General features: G+C 36.0%; 1 protein-coding gene across 3 annotated transcripts in view; it reads right to left on the bottom strand.

Annotated features, from left to right (window-relative positions):
* Nucleotides 1–4,989: 4,989 nt before the first annotated feature.
* The window catches only part of ofcc1 (orofacial cleft 1 candidate 1), a 77,335-nt gene continuing 63,487 nt past the window's right edge, over nucleotides 4,990–18,837 (bottom strand). For all 3 annotated transcript variants that reach the window (XM_059524091.1, XM_059524090.1, XM_059524089.1), the window contains 3 exons: nucleotides 10,351–10,533; nucleotides 5,181–5,295; nucleotides 4,990–5,072 (listed from right to left, as the gene is read on the bottom strand). In XM_059524091.1, coding sequence (XP_059380074.1) covers nucleotides 4,999–5,072; nucleotides 5,181–5,295; nucleotides 10,351–10,533 — 372 coding nt within the window. In that variant the 3' untranslated portion in view covers nucleotides 4,990–4,998. The remainder of the gene's footprint in view (nucleotides 5,073–5,180; nucleotides 5,296–10,350; nucleotides 10,534–18,837) is intronic.

Consider the following 18,837-nt stretch of genomic DNA (forward strand, 5'->3'; position numbering starts at 1 on the left):
TTTCAGGCTGAACCCACAATTTTACTGTCATGAATCAATTTGGCATGCACAAAGAGAAGGTGCCATGATGGAAGCCATGATGATACATCACTTGACTGGATCATGACTCTCATATTGATCACTGTAATAAACACTAAAGAGCACTGGGGTTACAAAAAACACCTCTATCCACAAGTAAATCTGTGTGAAGTGAAGCGAATGTAAAGAAGCGCCCGGTGCATTCAGCATGTTTCTGAATTAAAAAGCATGTGTTCATACGTTAGGTCTCATGGACCTGTACATGTGAGATCTAAAAACCGGCTAAATATGCCGATGTGTGCATTTTGCAAGGGTCTGCGCCGACGGGTGTCTGCAAGCATAAATAAATGAGTGTGTGCTGCAGGCTGCGTTTCCTCTGTGGTGTCCACATGAAAACACCTCTCTCTCTCTCACATAGGGCTCTGCACATGGAAAAATCAATAGAATGGTGATAGAAATACGCAACACTCGTTCCCCAGGTAAAAGATTGATCGGAGCTCCACTGAGGATCTGCCCAAGCTCCAAATAATGGTTAGAGGCCACCGACCTCCAAATCTCAGAAGAAAACACACACACACACACACACACTCACCAGTGCTTCAATAATTATAGCATCACATCATTGAACAATGCTTTATTTAGACAACACAAGTGCCTTGGAAGCAATTTTCGAATTTTTTTCTTCTTCTTCTTTTCATTAGAATTTATTTAAATAATAATAAATAAATATTGCTTTTGTTCAATGTCAAAATGTCAGCTATATTTGAACATCCAATCCCAATTTGAACTGCATGCATCAAAAGTATGTGTATATATTTATAATATATTTGTTTTATTTACATGATATATATATATAATTATATATATATATATATATATATATATATATATATATATATATATATATAATTACTTTGAATATATGTATAATTAAATCAAGTCACATCAACGTTTTAATTAACGAAATGTCCAAATTAATTAGAAAATATTTGAATGTATTAATCAGGTGTCATGCCCTGGTATGTCATTCCATTTATTCTCATTTTGAACCATTCAGGCTGATTAGAGACCATCTGCAGATGTTATAAATATTTATCAGGTTAGACAATATATTGAATTTAACACAGATGAAAACAAGGCTGTAAGGTGGAGACATACAGTAAATATTTCTTAGTCTTTACAGTAAATATGGTGCTGACAAAGATATACAGGCACACTTTTTTTCATTGACTGGGGTTTTTCAGCCAATTATAGACCTATGGATGCACTTACATGATTAATTTGGTGCCACCCAAACACATTCATGCCATTCTACAGTTAGAGCACGGTGCTAGCACCACCAAGGTCAAGGGTTTGAATCCCAAGGAATACATGAACTTATTAAGTGTGCATCTTGAATGCAGTACTAGTTTTGGATAAAAATTTCTGCCAAATGCATAAGTGTACAGGACCTCAGTGAGAACAAAATTCATAAGAAGGTAAAAGAGATGTTGCCTGCCTTTGAATTTTTATGTTGCTCTTGGACAGTGTTAGTTTAGAAAAATGTGTGTGTATGTGTGTGTTTTATATGTGTATATTCAAACACCCTGTATATACTGTTATACGTTTATGCTATACTTTTCTCACCAATTTATTTCTTATTTAATTTTGAGGAAACAGAGGCCCTCTGACCCTTTATTTTAGACAGATCCTGTGGATTCTTTTGAAAGATAGCTATGTCTCTGTGGTGTCTTTTGTTTTTAATGCTGGTATTAGCGTTAATGAAAGTATGGTAATAAATGTGTGCTGCAGAGGATGCGCTAGCAGCACCTCTAGTCCATCAGTAAAGCGTGCACACTTTGAGTGATGACTTTCCTACAGGAACCAACAGCTGTATGTGCAAATCATGCATATAAATCAATTACCAGAGCCTATGTACTTTAAATGCACCCATTAATTAAGCAATGTCAGATACAATGGAGCGTGAAGTTCATTACATTTTTAGCATTCACGCACAGGATTATTTGAAGAGAAGAGGGTTTTACCTAATGATCAGTGCCACAAAGACACGTTGCTGCCAGAGAGAGAGAGCGTTTTGAAGGGACAAGTAAAACAGCAGTAGGACAAGCATTGAGTTTTTTTTTTTTAAGCCTGCGAGGGATGGATGCACCTCCATCAGGTTTATTCTGATGCACTGGTGCATTTGCTCTTACTTGAGCTCTGTTATGTGTGTGTGTTGTGGTTCTCTGGCTTCACTATTCCACACAGCAATTTTGTTTTAATGGTAGGAAAGTAGTTGTAAGAGAGTGGCCTACATTAGGCATTGACCTCTGCTTAATGAATACGACAGAACGTTCCTCATCACTACAAGTTCCATGTTGTGACAGGATTTGCATATTTTTTTTTTCTTCCTCTCCTTTGCAAATATACATATTTTCTTTCTCAGTGAACAGGACATCTGCCTCTGCCACTCCAGAAATAAATAAATAAAACAGGAAATAAATGAGCAAAATCCACATGATATATCCAGATGCTGTTTGTGCAGCAGACTTCCCTGAGAGCACGATATTCAGTATACACTTCACCACACTACCTTACTGGTCAAACATTATTATTTTCTTGATATGAGAAAAGGTTCTCTTAAGAATGGTTGTCAACTCACTTCTATAAATCCTATCACACTTGTTTTAATGCTCTTAAGCTGACATATCTTAAAGAGAAAGTGTAAAGAATTCCTGAAGTCAAATCTCTCTCTTTTTTTAAAATCCTTTGTGTAGTTTAATTCGATTGAGCAGAGCAAGCCTGCAGAATGGCCTGTCACACACACTGCACCCATCACCATCTCTCTCTATGTTCAATACCAGCAGGGCTACTTGAATGTGAAATTAAACAAAGTGTTTTCTTTTCATGTTTCTCTCTAACTAGCAGCAGGACTGTGTAGATAACTTCAAAAAGTTACAGTTCCCATATCATAGTTTGACTTTTCTTTTCACTGAAATCAGCAAATACACAGCAGAGAGAACCCGCTGGCATCTTTCACAGAAATAACTGCTGCTAGGGATCTATTTGAATTTTAAATCAATGTGAAATAGTATTTGTCATTAGCGATCAAATATTTGCAGTGCTGGTATATTTTCTATCTAGTTTCACCTTCAGTAATACAGCTGAATACGGATAAGATAAAACACAAATACAACCTACTAAACCTTTCTTTCTTTCTTTCTTTTTTTTTTTTTTGGTCAGTAATATTTTTCAAATGTAAGATTCTTATGTATTCATCATTTATTTCATGTATTTCTTTGATCAAAAATGCAGTCACAAATAACATTGCAATTCATTGATTCCTGTGATGCCAGGTTATAAGTATACTTAGAATATACTGATTTGAAAAAAAAAAAAAAATATTATTATACACAGTTGTGTATAATTGTATAATTGCTGTGCTTAATGCAGTATGCAATCCATACTACGTTTTTGCTTTTTATTAAGGCTACAATAATTAATCGAATATGTTAAATCTGATTAATTTCTATAGTCATAAAAAAATAATGAACACTTGAACAGCAAATAAAATACATGCCTTGAGAACATTTGTATATTTACTATGTATATTATATTTGTATATTTATATTTGTATATAAATAAATGTGATCCTATTCAAACAGTCTTGTAGTATGGCATTTATATATATATATATATATATATATATATATATATATATATATATATATATATAGAGAGAGAGAGAGAGAGAGAGAGAGAGAGAGAGAGAGAGAGAGAGAGACACACACACACGCACATGTGGTTCAGTATATTGTACTTATGCCATCTACTATCAGTTCTAATAAAATCCAAGAAAGCATGATGGATATGAATGCGTATGATGGGTTGGATGTGTTTTTCTGATGCTGGTCAGGGAAGAAGCTCTCTTGAACTCTACACTGAGAGAAACAGATGAAGGCTCATCTCAGCTGGGCTGTTCTGAGCTAAAAGCCCTCTGGTCACTACTCACTGATGCTCTCTCGTCGCATAAAAGACAGAAAGTTCAATGAGCACACGAGAGTCATAAGCGCTGAGGTGCAGAGAGTCCCAAACAGCTTTTCCCCAAACAGCCGCAACTTTGGGCCATAATGGCCTCCCATAAAGAAAATCATCATCAATGAAAATGACAGGTTATTAAGATCTGATATTAAGCAATGGGGTTTAATAATGATAGGTTATCCATAAAACCTTTACAACCTGGCACTGTACGAACAGATTCAATCTCACCCGGCCGCCACCGCTGACACATGTTAATAAGCCCACAACCTTTAATTAAGCAGTATATATAAGTAGGGCCCCATTAAGGCCTGATTTGTGGGCGAGTTCATTACGTCAAGCACCGGGCAGCAGACACATACTCAATACAAATCAAGGCAGACAGAATATTATCCTGCTTAATGTGGCCCCAATATTGATATTTTATCACTGTGTCTTGATAAGTGACTTTTAGAATCGTCATGTTTCATGGTGTTGAAGCAGCAGTGAAGACCAAACGACCCGCATTCATGTCTTCAAAGAACTGTTACTTTACATTGTTTCCTGAGTGATGAAAAGCTTTGCATTTATGTATTGTACTTTTCTTTGACATTCTGGTATTAGTTTCTACTTCTGTGCAAGGAGATCTGACACCAAAAACTGGAAACCATGAAAGTCAAAATCTGATTTTATGTTTCTTTTGATTAATGTAATTAAAGCTGCATTTAAACTTTCATTCAAATCCATGATAGTGCAAGTTTGACTGGAGTCCTTTATGAGTTATGCTACCATGTTTTTGTACACAAGTATACAGTTTTATCAAAAAGTATTTGGATACATGAGTCACACTTAAAAGATCTAAAATATCAAGCCTAGTAGCATCTGAAAACAAATGCTGTGAGAGCTCTTTCTCTGACTTTTGAAAATTACTTTGAATCTGCTGTTTAGTAGATTTTTAGACATTATATATATCATATATCATGGTTATGGGCTGGGCTCTTTTATTCCATTGCTTGATTCACAGGCACTTCCTCCAAGAGGCTCAACCCTGTGTGATCCTGTAACACAGATTTACATAAACAAAGACAATCTTACGAACAAATAACAGCTTGTTGCATCATGATCATTTAACAGTTCATCTTAGTATACATCCATCCGCAACTCACGCCAGGCAGGTTTTCTCCTCTTCCTCTCTCTGAGATGCATTGCATTCTTCATCCTCCCATGTTCCTCGTGCACCTCTGATCTCTGAAACTCTTTATTGTCAGAATCATGCATCACCTGTAATTAATACACCATACAAATATTCAAACTAATGCATTCATTTCATAATGTAAGAAGATGATCAAAACTATTAAAATTATTATTATTATTTTTTTCATTAATTTTTTGTATACAAGTGGGCATTAACATTGGTAACTTGAATGTGTGAGTAATGGGCCACAAATAACATAAAGATGGTCAAATAAATTATTAATTTAATGATTGCATTGACCAATTATTTAATTTAACTTTAATTTATTTATGTTATAAAAATATATTTGTTGACTGAAAAGAAAAATGTTCAGTCACGGCCAATAAGAACATTTTGCAAATAAACTGTTGTGGAATTCTGACCCATGAATTTCACAGTGGGAGAGTAGAGAATAGAAAAATGTCCTGTTTAAAATGTGTTTATCACTTTTTCAAGTCACACCTGGTTAGGACACAGTACACAGTAAGATAACTGTAAAATTCCCATCATTAAGGTTACTTTGTAAAAAAGGACATTTATATGCATGCCACAGATTTGAATGATCTAGCCCTGTTAAACAAGAAAAATAAAAAGTTAATTATAACAAATTTTTTCTTTCTTTCTGTTTTCAATTGACCTCATGGCATATGAGACATAGGCAGTCAAACATACAGAACAGTGATTACAAGCAGTCACGAGAAGAAGAACCGAGGTCGTTTGTCAATGATTCTAGCTGCAGGATTATTTTAAAGGTTAAATATTTCACATCCAGATGCTAATCTGGGTCAATGTGGCTTCAGTCAGCTGTCATGAGCTCTGACTCATAAATGTGAGCTGAACAGAAAGAATTTAATGGAGGATCTAATACACTATAATCCAAATGAAGATATGATACATAAAATGTCATGATTTTTACCTCATTGCCCACACTGACTGGGGGCAAATGATCACCGTAGGTTAGAAAAGAGGTCTTTGAAAAGGCTTTGGTTCAATTTTACATTTTGTGATTTTATATAATTCATTAATTACACTTTCTGTTGGGCAAAATTATATTTTAATATTTTGTATGATTGTGTGTTGTGTATTACTTTTTCCATTTTTGCTGTTTCATAAACCGTTATCCTGAGGAATTAAATGTTTGCTGAGCAGCTAATAATGCCAGCCAATAATTTAAATACAAAATGATCCGTAAGCAACTTCAGTTGTTTATTAATGTTGCATAACATGCTCAATGAGTGAATTTCATTTTATTGTTTTTTAAAAATGTTCAATTGATCCTCTGTAGTCAATTTAGAAGTTTACTTGAAAAGAAAAGTACCCTGAAAGTATTCACGGGAGTCCCAACTTGCCCTTGCCTCCACTATTCAAGACTTCCCTAACCGTGCAGTAGATAAAAACCTGCATCACTGTGTCACTCAAAACTAGTATCTTTGTTTTTAGGCTAAAGTCACTAGCAGTCAATCGTTAGCACCTTTCAATACCAGATGACTGTCACACAGCGTCTATTTAAAGAGTTTGCTGCATTCAAGGACAAACAAAGGACACACAGAAACACAAACAGCGCCGCATGCTCTGAAACCTCAAAAGCCACATGATAAAAACAGGATGGCGTAAGTGAGTGTGTTTAATGCGTGCTGGGTGCTCATCAGCGGTTTTGCCGAGCATTAATAATTTGTGTGGAGGTAATACTCAAGCTGTTGGAGCTGTAGTTGTGCATTTTTAATGGAAGTTTTACAGAAGTGGCGGCAGGCTTCACATATGCTGCAGACGGCATATGGGAACGAGAGATGATGCAGCACAGTTGGTCAGAGCGCTGCTTTCTTAGGCCGCAAACACTTAAACGCTAGCCCGAGAGGAAAGACGCGATCACGCACATAAACCTACTGCCGTTTTAGCACGCACCCTAATGAATTCACACACGTTTATGTCTATCGCCATCTTGTTTCCACATATGAGGCGGATGTTGGCCAAATCGGAAATGAAAAAGTTATTGGTGCTGCATTCAAATCTGAGCTATTATCTGCCCCAATTTGTAGTTACTCAGAGAGCGGTAAACATCTGCTTAAGTAATGTTTGCTTTTAAAGCATCTATAACTTTAATAGAAGCATCATGGGAGCGTCATAAAGTTTCTGCAGAATTGCAACTGATTAAACTGCAATCTTTTCTGTTGCATGCTGACAAAGCTTTCTTCAGTGAAACCTAAATCCCCTGTAGTGATGGGTTTGTGCACAGAAATATATTTCGATCTAATCAACTTAGTAAAAGCGTTTTACTCCTAAATAAATGATAAGATGACTCCAGTCATATGAGTGTTTTAGGTAAAGCTGTTTATTTCAATTCAGCAGCAGATATTTTTATACAGTAATTGTTTGACAGCTGAGTAAACACAGTTCTTTACAGACTGATTGAAAACTCACTTTCAACTTTCCAGCTCATATACTTTTCATATCCCAGTGTCCAAACAGCTTGAGATATTCTGTGCCCCAGTATATTTGCATGTGTGTATTTTTCTCTCTGTGTAAGCTGTAATTGTAAATCTTCTGGTCACTTTGTGTTCTAAACCTTTAGTTACTTCTATATGGATTTCCCAAACATTAAATTAAAATGTATTTATTTGTTAGATGTTACATTATATACAATGAGAATGAGTTGGGGTGGAGTTATAGGTTTGCAGTGCTGTCTGGGAGCTGGCATGGCTGTCGCCTGTGCCCTGGGGTGGGCGGCACTGATGTTATCAGCGTCTTTCGTGTGTCAGCCTGCCCATCGCCACACCCATCACACACTCCAGATATGGCCTGACACTTCCCTCTGCTGAGCCAGCCACAAACACAACACACAACCCCCTCCTTAAATAACCATTGTCACTCAGTGCTGAAGTACACATGATATCAAAAATTACTTTCTTATTACAGATTCATTTTGTCCATGATTTATTGGTGCATGTTATTCAAATACTACTACTACTACTACTACTATTAATAATAATAATAATAATAATAATAATAATAATAATAATAATGCGTTTATAAATGACTATAATTACATTTGTGACCCTGGTCTTAAGGATCTTTATTATTTTTTTTTTTTTATTAAGATGTATGCATCAGCTAAAAGTTGCATAAATAAGCCTTCCACTGATGCATGGCTACAGTAGGACAATATTTGAGTGACGACGTGCGATTCAGCCAAGTATGGTGAACCATACTCAGAATTCATGCTCTGCATTTAACCCATCCAAAGTGCACACACACAGCAGTGAACACACACCCGGAGCAGTGGGCAGCCAGGGAGCAGTTGGGGGTTCGATGCCTTGCTCAAGGGCACCTAAGTCGTGGTATTGCCAGCCCGAGATTTGAACCCACAACCTTAGGGTTAGGAGTCAAACTCTCTAACCACTAGGCCACAACTCCCCACGACTCCCCATCTATTTGGCTGAGATACAGCTATGTGGAAATCTGGAATCTGAGGGTGCCAAAAAACTAAATATCAAGAAAATTGCCTTTAAAGTCCAAATTAAATTCTTAGCAATGCATATTGCTAATCAAAAATTAATCGATATATTTATGGTAGGAAATTTAACAAATATCTTAATGGAACATGATCTTTACTTAATACAATAATGCTTTTTGGCATAAAATAAAAAAAACAATAATGTTGACCGATACATTGTATTGTTAGCTATTGCTTATGAGTCACTTATAATAAATAAATAAATATAGATAGATAGATAGATATATAGAAAGAAAGAAAGAAAGAAAGAAAGAAAGAAAGAAAGAAAGAAAGATATTTTGTGTGTATACACTTCATCTATTACATTGACTGCCTTCAAAAACAAAATCCAAAATGAAAATAACTCTGAATTCTGCTGATTTTGAGCCAATTTGCTAATTTATGGTAGGTCATTTAGATGTTTATAGGTAACTGAAAAAAGCACAAATGTCAGGGCATGACAAAACTTCTCCAGGCCCCAAAAATACCCTTAGACCTCAGAGGTTTAATCACAGAATCTTTGCAAAAGGGAAACGTAAAGTACTGCCATATATGGAACCTGTATCTGTGATGTGTGATTTATTGCATTTGAATGGTTGGTATACAGACTTTTGTCTTCCGAACATGGACAAAGTTCAGAAATTCTTGACAGCTTTTCAAGCCATTTGTTGTTTAGTATCATCACTGATGTGTTTGTGGCTCTTCAGGGCCGCCCCTCAGACTGATAAATATGCGCCACATTCTATGGTACTCTCATCAGTCACAAAACAACTCAGGACGCCATTAACCGACCGCACTGCCTGCGAGCGAACCGTTGACGTGCATGCAGCATAAATCTGCTGTTTTTGACACAGAAGTTCTGAAATATTAATTTTGTTAGGATGATCCAGGTTGTTCTCAGGGGGGATGGGAGTTAATTCATGTGCTTGCAGTTGTTACCAAGCAGAATCAGTGGTACATTTAATTAGACAGCAATCTGGACGGCAGTCTGCGCCCTGCTGTTCTTCTGCGTTTAATAACGTGTGAAGCCATGGGTGGAGGTTAGCGAATATATCCCACTTTAGATTCTTAGATTAACCAGAGGAAGAAAGAATTAGCACCTAGTCCAGGTGTGAGGGATACAATCATGAGCGAAATGCACTGATTGCCTGTGGTGAAGGTGACAATGCTCGCTTCTTTACACACTTTAGCTCTGTTCCAAAACCTAGGGAGCAGTTTTAGGCATCATTAGGCTTGCTGTTTCACAAGGTAAAAAGCAACATTTAAAGATCTAACATTTGACTAAAACATATGGCAGCATGTATGTATTCATACAGGTAAGGCAACACCAGAATGTATCGTGATTAAAAAGTCAAAATTATGTACACTTATATTTCTTCTTACATTACCTATATATTTTATTTATTTATAATATTTTTATTTATTTATTTATTTATTTATTTATTTATTCTGTATTGTGTTGTTAGCTTCACAACTTGCTAATGTCAGGTTCTATTGAAATAAGTTGTGAGTGGATTTTTATGTGAACTTCTCTTGAGGAGCCCCATTTTGCATATAAAGTATTCGGAGTCATTTTTTTTTAAGTTTAGGATTCTACATAGAAGATGCCCACCTCTATAATGGCTCCATCAGGTTGTCTCAGGAAGTGTCTGTGATGTTGGCGCAGGCCGCTCAAGTGCAGTGTGTAGATGGATACATGGGTGCTGGTCTCACATCCGGTATTAGGCGTGCCCGAAGGTTGTGCCAATTCTACCACAGGCTCCTCCTCCGTCCAGATGTAGTCATACACTGCCACCTATTGAGACACATACACCCCCGCCCCGTCACATATACACACCTTGTTAGAGTATTTAAACAGTATTGCAATACTAAGTACTAACAAAATATGCTACATGAGTGACTGTGTGCAGTACATGCTCTACAGAGAGTGCATATTAATCATTTGGGCCAAAAATAACACTGGACCCCATAAACTTTCACTGTAGAGCATTTTTCTAAATATCATTTTTCTTCTTTTGCCTTCCATTGAAGAAAGAAAATGATTCTAATTATTGTAATGCCATGAGAGTAAGTAAATGTTCAGTTCCACATTTTTTTTTTTTTTTTTCTGCACACTAATTACACACAGGTGGATTCCAAAACGTTTCCATTTCAGTAGTTTTCTGACAGACGTAGATCAAAAAAAGAAGGAAAAAAAGAGTAAGGAGAAAGTAACTGTTTTATTAATTTAACTGAAACTACTTCTAAAAATATATATTTTTAGACTGCTTTGCATCCTAAAGTAATAAAAAATGTGTTTTTGTAATTCATTACATTTTACTGTTATGCTAAAGCAAAGAAATTAAACTAGGCACTATGACCACACATTCATGTAGCTGCATGTGTTTATGTGTGTGTTCAGATCAAGGGTGTATCTGAGTGCAACTGCCTGCTTGCACGAATGCTTAGCCTAACGCAATTACCTGCCCTACCTGCGGCCACAGTTCAGCACTCACTGAGATGAATGCAAACCCGGATAGTTGACAGTAATGGTCTGTAATTTACAGCTGTGCTTGTGAGGTGATGAGCTCTGGCTGAGAGACGCAAGAATGCAGCGTGTCAGGTTTCTGCATGACTCATGCAGCCTCTGACCCTGACACGACACTAACACACATCAGCCTACAATAACCTGCTCCAGCCTAATCCTTAAACGACTGAAAGGAAAAACAAAGAAACTAGTGGCCCGTATCACTCATTAATACTAGTGTTAAGGGCTATGCTTGGAATAGCATGCTATTTGTTCTATTTTTGCACAGTATGTAAATTTCCTTTATGCATGGAATACTCAGAAGACCTACTACTTTACTACAGTCTGCTTAACTTGACCTTGCATTTACAGCTGGATGAATGAAACCAGAAATGTTTATCAACCTCAACATGGATTCTGCTCACTTGTTCCATGCTTCAGATCTTATTGTGCACAAAAGAAGATGAAATGATAAAAAATTATACAAATTTGTTCATATATTGTTTATCACTGCATACAACATTCTGTTTCACATACTGTCCTTTTTTTAACAAACTGCTGTCAGTAGACAATGTATATTACACACTATGCAGTAAACAGTATGCTAGTGTTTCATTCAGAACATAGGCAGAGCTTTGAACATCAAAGACTCATAGCAGATTGCAACAGAGATAAATATACAAATGCAAAAAAACAAAAACAAAAGGGAAATACAAGAAAAAAATCAGTTGTGATTAAATCATATCTTAAGTGTCTCAGCAGGTTTGATGTCATGAGGGATGGCTCTGATCCGAGTATACGGGTCCCTTGTGTGTGTTGTACCTGTAATGCACTGCCCTGCTCTATTAGAGGAACACAGGAGACAAGCAGAGCGTGTAACATGCTATATAGGTCATGGATCTCAGATGCATTGGTGTGTGAAGATCACAGCGCCTCTCACCCTACTGGGCAAGCTTCACACTAGTGTCAGCACTGCTACACATACCCCTTCTGACCTCAAACACACACATGCACCCTATACATATACTCATCATTTCTCAAACATATGTGTGAATGCGCTGTCACAGCATGTTATGTGCAAAGACTCACCATTCATTTTAGGTCTGAATGTATTACCACGATGTTGTGGACATGTACATTGGAGTATCATGAAAATACTGTGGTACATGAATATTATTTAGAACTGCATGATATATCAAAAAGCTACAATATTACATTCTAATTCTCTCTCTATATATAAAAAAGGCAGACATTACAGCATTGTTGAAAGAGTCTTGAATAACTCTAAAATGAACTATTTACATGCAATTTTATATTTTGTATATTCACATGCAAGCTGTGACTATGTGAGGAAAAATAAAGTGATATGGGAGGGATGACATATTTTTGTTGACCATGTCAACAAGATAAGCCCCCGAGACAGATCCCCTCTGAAGACCTCATAACCTAGACGATTATCGGGTCGACCACATTAACAAGATGAGTCCTCTGCACAATCTGACTTTGTTGCAACCTAGAATTAAACTGCTGTTTGTTTGTTTTTTTTTTCTGGCCAGAGGAGAACGGCACACTATTTCCCTGTTTAATACTGTAAAGCTGCTTTGACAAAATTTGCATTGTAAAAAAATTGACACTGGACCACAAAATCAGTCTTAAGTCACTGGGGTATATTTGTAGCAATTGCCAAAAATACATTGTATGTGTAAAAATTATTGATTTTTATTTTATGCCAAAACTCTTTAGGATACTAAGTAAAGATCATGTTCCATGAAAATATTTTGTAAATTTCATACTGTAAATATATTAAAACTTAATTTTTTATTAGTAATATGCATTGCTAAGAACTTAATTTGGACAACTTCTCAGCACCCTCAGATTCCAGATTTTCAAATAGTTGTATCTCCAGCAAATATTGTCATATCCTCACAAACCATACATCAATGGAAAGCAATTTTTATTCAGCTTTCATATGATATATACATCTTAATTTCAAATAATTGACCATTATGACTGGTTTTGTGGTCCATTATCACATATAAATAATGGCTTGACTTTCATATGGGTATTTTGGCATGAGTTTTTGTATTTCTAATTGAATAGGTTTGTGGTTAAATTCCTGTAATAAGGTCTGTGGATAACACAAGCTCAAGATATGTTCACATATTATTCTACGATATAAAATACATCAGTATTACCCCATTGTGATTTTTTTAAGCTTTTACTTTTCTTGAAAAATGCAGTTTCTAACAAGTGGCTAAATGAGACTATACAGAGGCTGCTGGGGACATTAAACATCATCATGTCTTTTCCCGCTTTCATAGCCTCACTGTTTAGAATTACACTTTTGCAAACTATTCTAAACTATTTAGCTATTTTTATCTTCTGGTGATTGCATGTAGGCTTCAAAATTCATAAAAGTTGTGTTCATTTGCGAAGATTAACATGATGAATAAAACATGTAGGAATCATAATCTTTTCTTGGCCGTGTGAGCTTATTTCCTGCAATAATCCAAAATGGAAAAACCCTACTGGGTTTTTGTCGAGGAAACCAGGGTCCAGCACTCTATAGTAGACTTTTTTGGGCTAATAAAGGACAATGAAAACTCAGTCCAGCAGGTCTGGATGACCAACAAAATGAATGCAGAGAAGAAAACAGGATCTCATCCTCTGAGACTGGAAACACTTTGAGGGGCGTTTGGAAGAAGTCAGCAGGCTCAGACAGGCCTGAATTCAGATTACCACATGACTCACTTTCTCTCTGTTTCCCTTTTCCCCTCTTTTAGCAGGAAGTTTTTCAGGCCACAGCCGAGTTTATAAACTCAAGGTGACCCCTTAATTGGCTCTGTAATTACGACTCCTCTGGAAAAACATAGGTCTTGTCAGGCAGGGTCAGAGCGAAGGAGAACTTTAATTTCACTGTGTACCCATGTCTTGATTTTCCAACTACTTAAGACTGTTGGCTAAACACAGGTCATGCTGGTAGGTCGGAAATTGAGAGTCATTACTGCACGTAATTAGACACTTCTTAAATACAGAGTGCCTGGAGAGAAGGTCCACACTGAGCATTGTCACAGGACACATCAAACGTCATCGGAAAAACATGAGCGAGCAAATTGCAAACACTCAAAGCCTGTTCTCTGAACGATTCATGTGTGGCCTGGACAGATACTGAAGACTCTGTTGTTTAGCGCTTCGTATGCCGTGACATTTCAAGTGTCTCCACGGCTCTTTGTCGCTTTAGCAACATCTCATCTTGGTTGTTCACACTCAGTGTGGTTAATCTGCATGTGTAATTCCACTGTCAGAAATCACAAAGTCTGTATTCTGAGTGTTTCACGCATTGCATCATGGTTATTCCTTTGAACCTTTTCTTAAACGCGAGAATACTTGGCGAACGCTTCTCTCCAGCGCCGTCTTCGTGCAGGCAGTAAGTGCTTGACTCACACTCAATGCCTGGCTGTTCTCAGGGAACCCATCTGTGGGTTAAGCAGATAGCATTCAAGTGAGCTAACCTAATTCTAACCAATCAAGCTTCGATTTATTGTGGCCGTCTGTATTTAGAAATCTGATAGAGTCCATATCAGTCTCTTTATTTGAATCTGGAGAGACAGCCATTGCTTCTTTGAGGACTATAAACATTAAACCATGTCTCCCAGTCGCAACATAAATTCAGATTTTGCAGGCGTTACGGCAAACGGACAGACAGGCGGGGGTCCAGGAAGTGAAAATACAGACTGGTGCTCCATTCCACTCCAAATGAGCCTGTGCCTGTGCCCAAGCAAATGAGATTACACATCTCCATATTTGTAAAAATGGATATCCGAAATTTGATAAGTGCATTATTTAAGTGCGGTTGCCTTCTCGCGACAACCCCAATACGCTGGCCAGCACGTACGAAAGCTGCTGTTTAATGGAGTAATAACTGCAGTGCCTAGTCACAGTCAGATGAGAGCAGCTTTTAAATACTGACATAAAAGGGCCAAATTTATTCAGTGATTTCAAATGGACCCAAATGTTCTTGTGTAAAACAAAATGCAACTGCTAATTATACAGTAAAAAGTACCTATCTTAACATATCTAAAGGGTGAATAAAATGTCTAAAAATAAAATAAAAAGCAACAGATAAAACCCACAGGTTATAAACATGTAAGTATGCAAAGGGACTGCTCTATGTTGCAGTCTTCCACATCTTTCTTTATTTTTTGAGCAATATATATATATATATATATATATATATATATATATATATATATATATATATATATATAATTATTATTATTATTTTTATTTTTTGGCTTGATAAATGCCCAAATTTGCATCTGCAGACTCTTAAGTTCAGACTGAGCATTTGATGGATATCTTGAGCATTTATTTATTTATTTAGCATGATGGAGCATATTCCTTTACCCCATTTTGACTTTACTGTATATTGTTCTTTGACAGCGTAAACCCTAGTGTGTGAAATGCATTGCAACATTTATTATAATTCATTTAATACCAAATACAATCAATAAATAGTTTTATTTTGCCAAAAACTTTAGTGTGCTGTATATCTTAGAAGTTGAATAGAATAAGCATTTGTTAGCTTAGCAATATGCTAATGTGTAACTTCATCAATTCTCTACTGTTTTCCTCTTCCCTAGTTTGCTTCCTAACCTATTTGTGTAATTAACCTGGCATTGTGTATTATACATATTGTTACCTCTTTGACAAATTGCTTTGTTCCTCCTCTTTTAAAAGTTGCTTAACATAAAAACTAAATTTAATCAATTTATAATTTAAATATTGTTTAGTGGTATTAACTTATTTTTTTTTTATTTAATTTTTTTAAGCTGACACTCCAGTTGAGAACATCACTGTTTTGGGGCTTTAAAAATACTGCTCTCATTACAAACAGTGAATTTCTTTAAATAGCTTGTAACTAGCTTGCAACTTGGCAAACTTACAGGTTCACAAATAAATTCCCCAGCACAGATTTTTAGCTTTCTCCACCAAAAGTACCTCTGCTGTTTTCTTCTTGTATTTTCAAGAAAAAACACCACTGACCTTCCTCTCGCGCTCTACCCACCCTTCTCCCTAAGAGCGGTTTATATATAGTGCCGCTCCACCGCTGGAATCTGCAGCTTCTCAGTTCTGTCCCACTTGGCTTTAATTTACAGTGGGAAAATAATTAGAATCTCACTTTTGCGAAGAGTGGAGTGAAAATGTAAACAATGCTTCCCTGCGGGCGAGTGCTTCATCAAGTTGACAGGTGCATTTGAATGAGCCTGTGCGTGCATGTGTGTGTGTGGCGGACAGCCTGGGTTATTTATGTGGCAGTTGCACATGGCAGGCCTGGTACAGTATGATGTGATGGGCAGATTACAGCAGAAGATCTTGGGAGAGAGTAAAGCGGAGCTGCAGCTGGGGTTTAAACAGTAGGGTGAATGTGGGACCAGTGAGGGCATCCAGGGGCCAAGATACTGATATACTGGGTTAAGCTTTTCTACAAAAATACACAACTATACATACAAAAAAAAAAAAAAAAAAAAATTTGAGCTGTATAGTTCTTTTACACAAACTAGTGAGCTGCCCACTTAGTCAGATTTTTTGTTATCTTAGGTACACACAGATGTGAAGCCTGGAGTTGTAGGCAACAATATGCTATGTTCTAAGATTTTATAAAAAACTAACTTTGGCCCAAATTTCACAAAGTGTGTGTATCCTTTGGAGAGAAAGCAATCCCAGCACGCATTGTAATGAGCTCAGTAAAAAATACCACAATTACTACTACTACTGATTCATGACTGAAATAGTACAACATTGCTAAAATTTTAATAAACTAGCTACATCGAATTAACAATTAACTATTTGCCCAATTGTTGTTTTCTATCCCATATTTGTTGCTAAATTATCAAATTTGTAGTTTTGCAACATGTGATAACTAATCTTACGAAATGATCCCTTGGCCACTGTGCCTATGCAGAATCAGGCATACATACATATCTATCTATCTATCTATCTATCTATCTATCTATCTATCTATCTATCTATCTATCTATCTATCTATCTATCTATCTATCTATCTATCTATCTATCTATCTATCTATCTATCTATCTATCTATGTGTGCATTTTAAATTTATATGCACAGAGTGTGTGTGTATAAAGATAGGGATACAGAGATTCAAAAACAGCATATACCATCAATTAATTATGGAAGTCAATGTATGCCACTGGATTAAAAATAATACTAATACTACTACTACTACTAATAATAATAATAATAAATTAAAATGTTTTTATCTCACTTTTTTTTTTTTTACTTTTTTTCTCACAATTGCCAGATGAAATGTCAAAATTACCATATATAAACTCAGAATTCTGCATTTTTTTTCCTCTCACAATTTGGAAGTTCTCATGTCACAACTCTCATGTCACAAGTCTGATTTTTTTTTTTTTTCTTTCAGAATTCTCTGAATTCTGATCTATCTATGTGTGCATTTTAAATTTATATGCACAGAGTGTGTGTGTATAAAGATAGGGATACAGAGATTCAAAAACAGCATATACCATCAATTAATTATGGAAGTCAATGTATGCCACTGGATTAAAAATAATACTAATAATACTACTACTACTACTACTACTACTAATAATAATAATAATAATAATAATAATAATAATAATAATAATAATAATAATAATAATAATAAATTAAAATGTTTTTATCTCACTTTTTTTTTACTTTTTTTCTCACAATTGCCAGATGAAATGTCAGAATGACCATATATAAACTCAGAATTCTGCATTTTTTTTCCCTCTCACAATTTGGAAGTTCTCATGTCACAACTCTCATGTCACAAGTCTGATTTTTTTTTTTTTTTTTTTTTTTAGAATTCTCAGTTAATGTCTCACAAATCTAAGTTATAAAGTCAGAATTGCGAGTCAAAAACATGGAATTCTTAAAAAATAAAATAAAAAAAAACTCAGATTTAGTAGGTCTATAAGTTATTAGATATGGGAATACTTCCAAACCCTGAATGCTTCTTTCTATGCAGAACTATAATATTGATTCATTGAGATTTCTCTGAATGGGTTTCTCTGGCTGCATGTTCTATGCATTATTACCGCACGCATGGTAGAGCATGCTGTTTGTGTAATTAGGGCAACATGAATCTGCAGTGCTCGAGTATTATATGGCTGTGGAATGGTTTTATATCTGCCCTACTGCTCCCACAGACTTGACAAACAACTGCTGAACATCAGAACGTACAAAATGAGTCATCTCAAGATCATTTGTATTGTTTATTTATTGCTTGTTAGCAGTGGACAGAGTGAGCGCTCTTCTGACAGCACAACTCATTTACCTCAATGAACCCATGCTAATGTAATGCCAATCTACTGTGACGTGTGCTTGACTGAAACTGCGCTGGTAGAGAGATTTATAAACTAAACAGGCATGAATATTTAACTTCAGACTCCAAGCAGAGACAGATAAAGAGGAGATAGTATCTGAGCTCAGGATAATCTGCTTCATGCATCTGCATAATTCACTGTTACTAATCTGCTTTTATAAATGCTTAAAAAGCCCATTTAATCCATAAACAACTCC

This window comes from Carassius carassius, chromosome 35 (genome assembly GCF_963082965.1).
Source record: "Carassius carassius chromosome 35, fCarCar2.1, whole genome shotgun sequence".
NCBI classification, from domain to species: domain Eukaryota; kingdom Metazoa; phylum Chordata; class Actinopteri; order Cypriniformes; family Cyprinidae; genus Carassius; species Carassius carassius.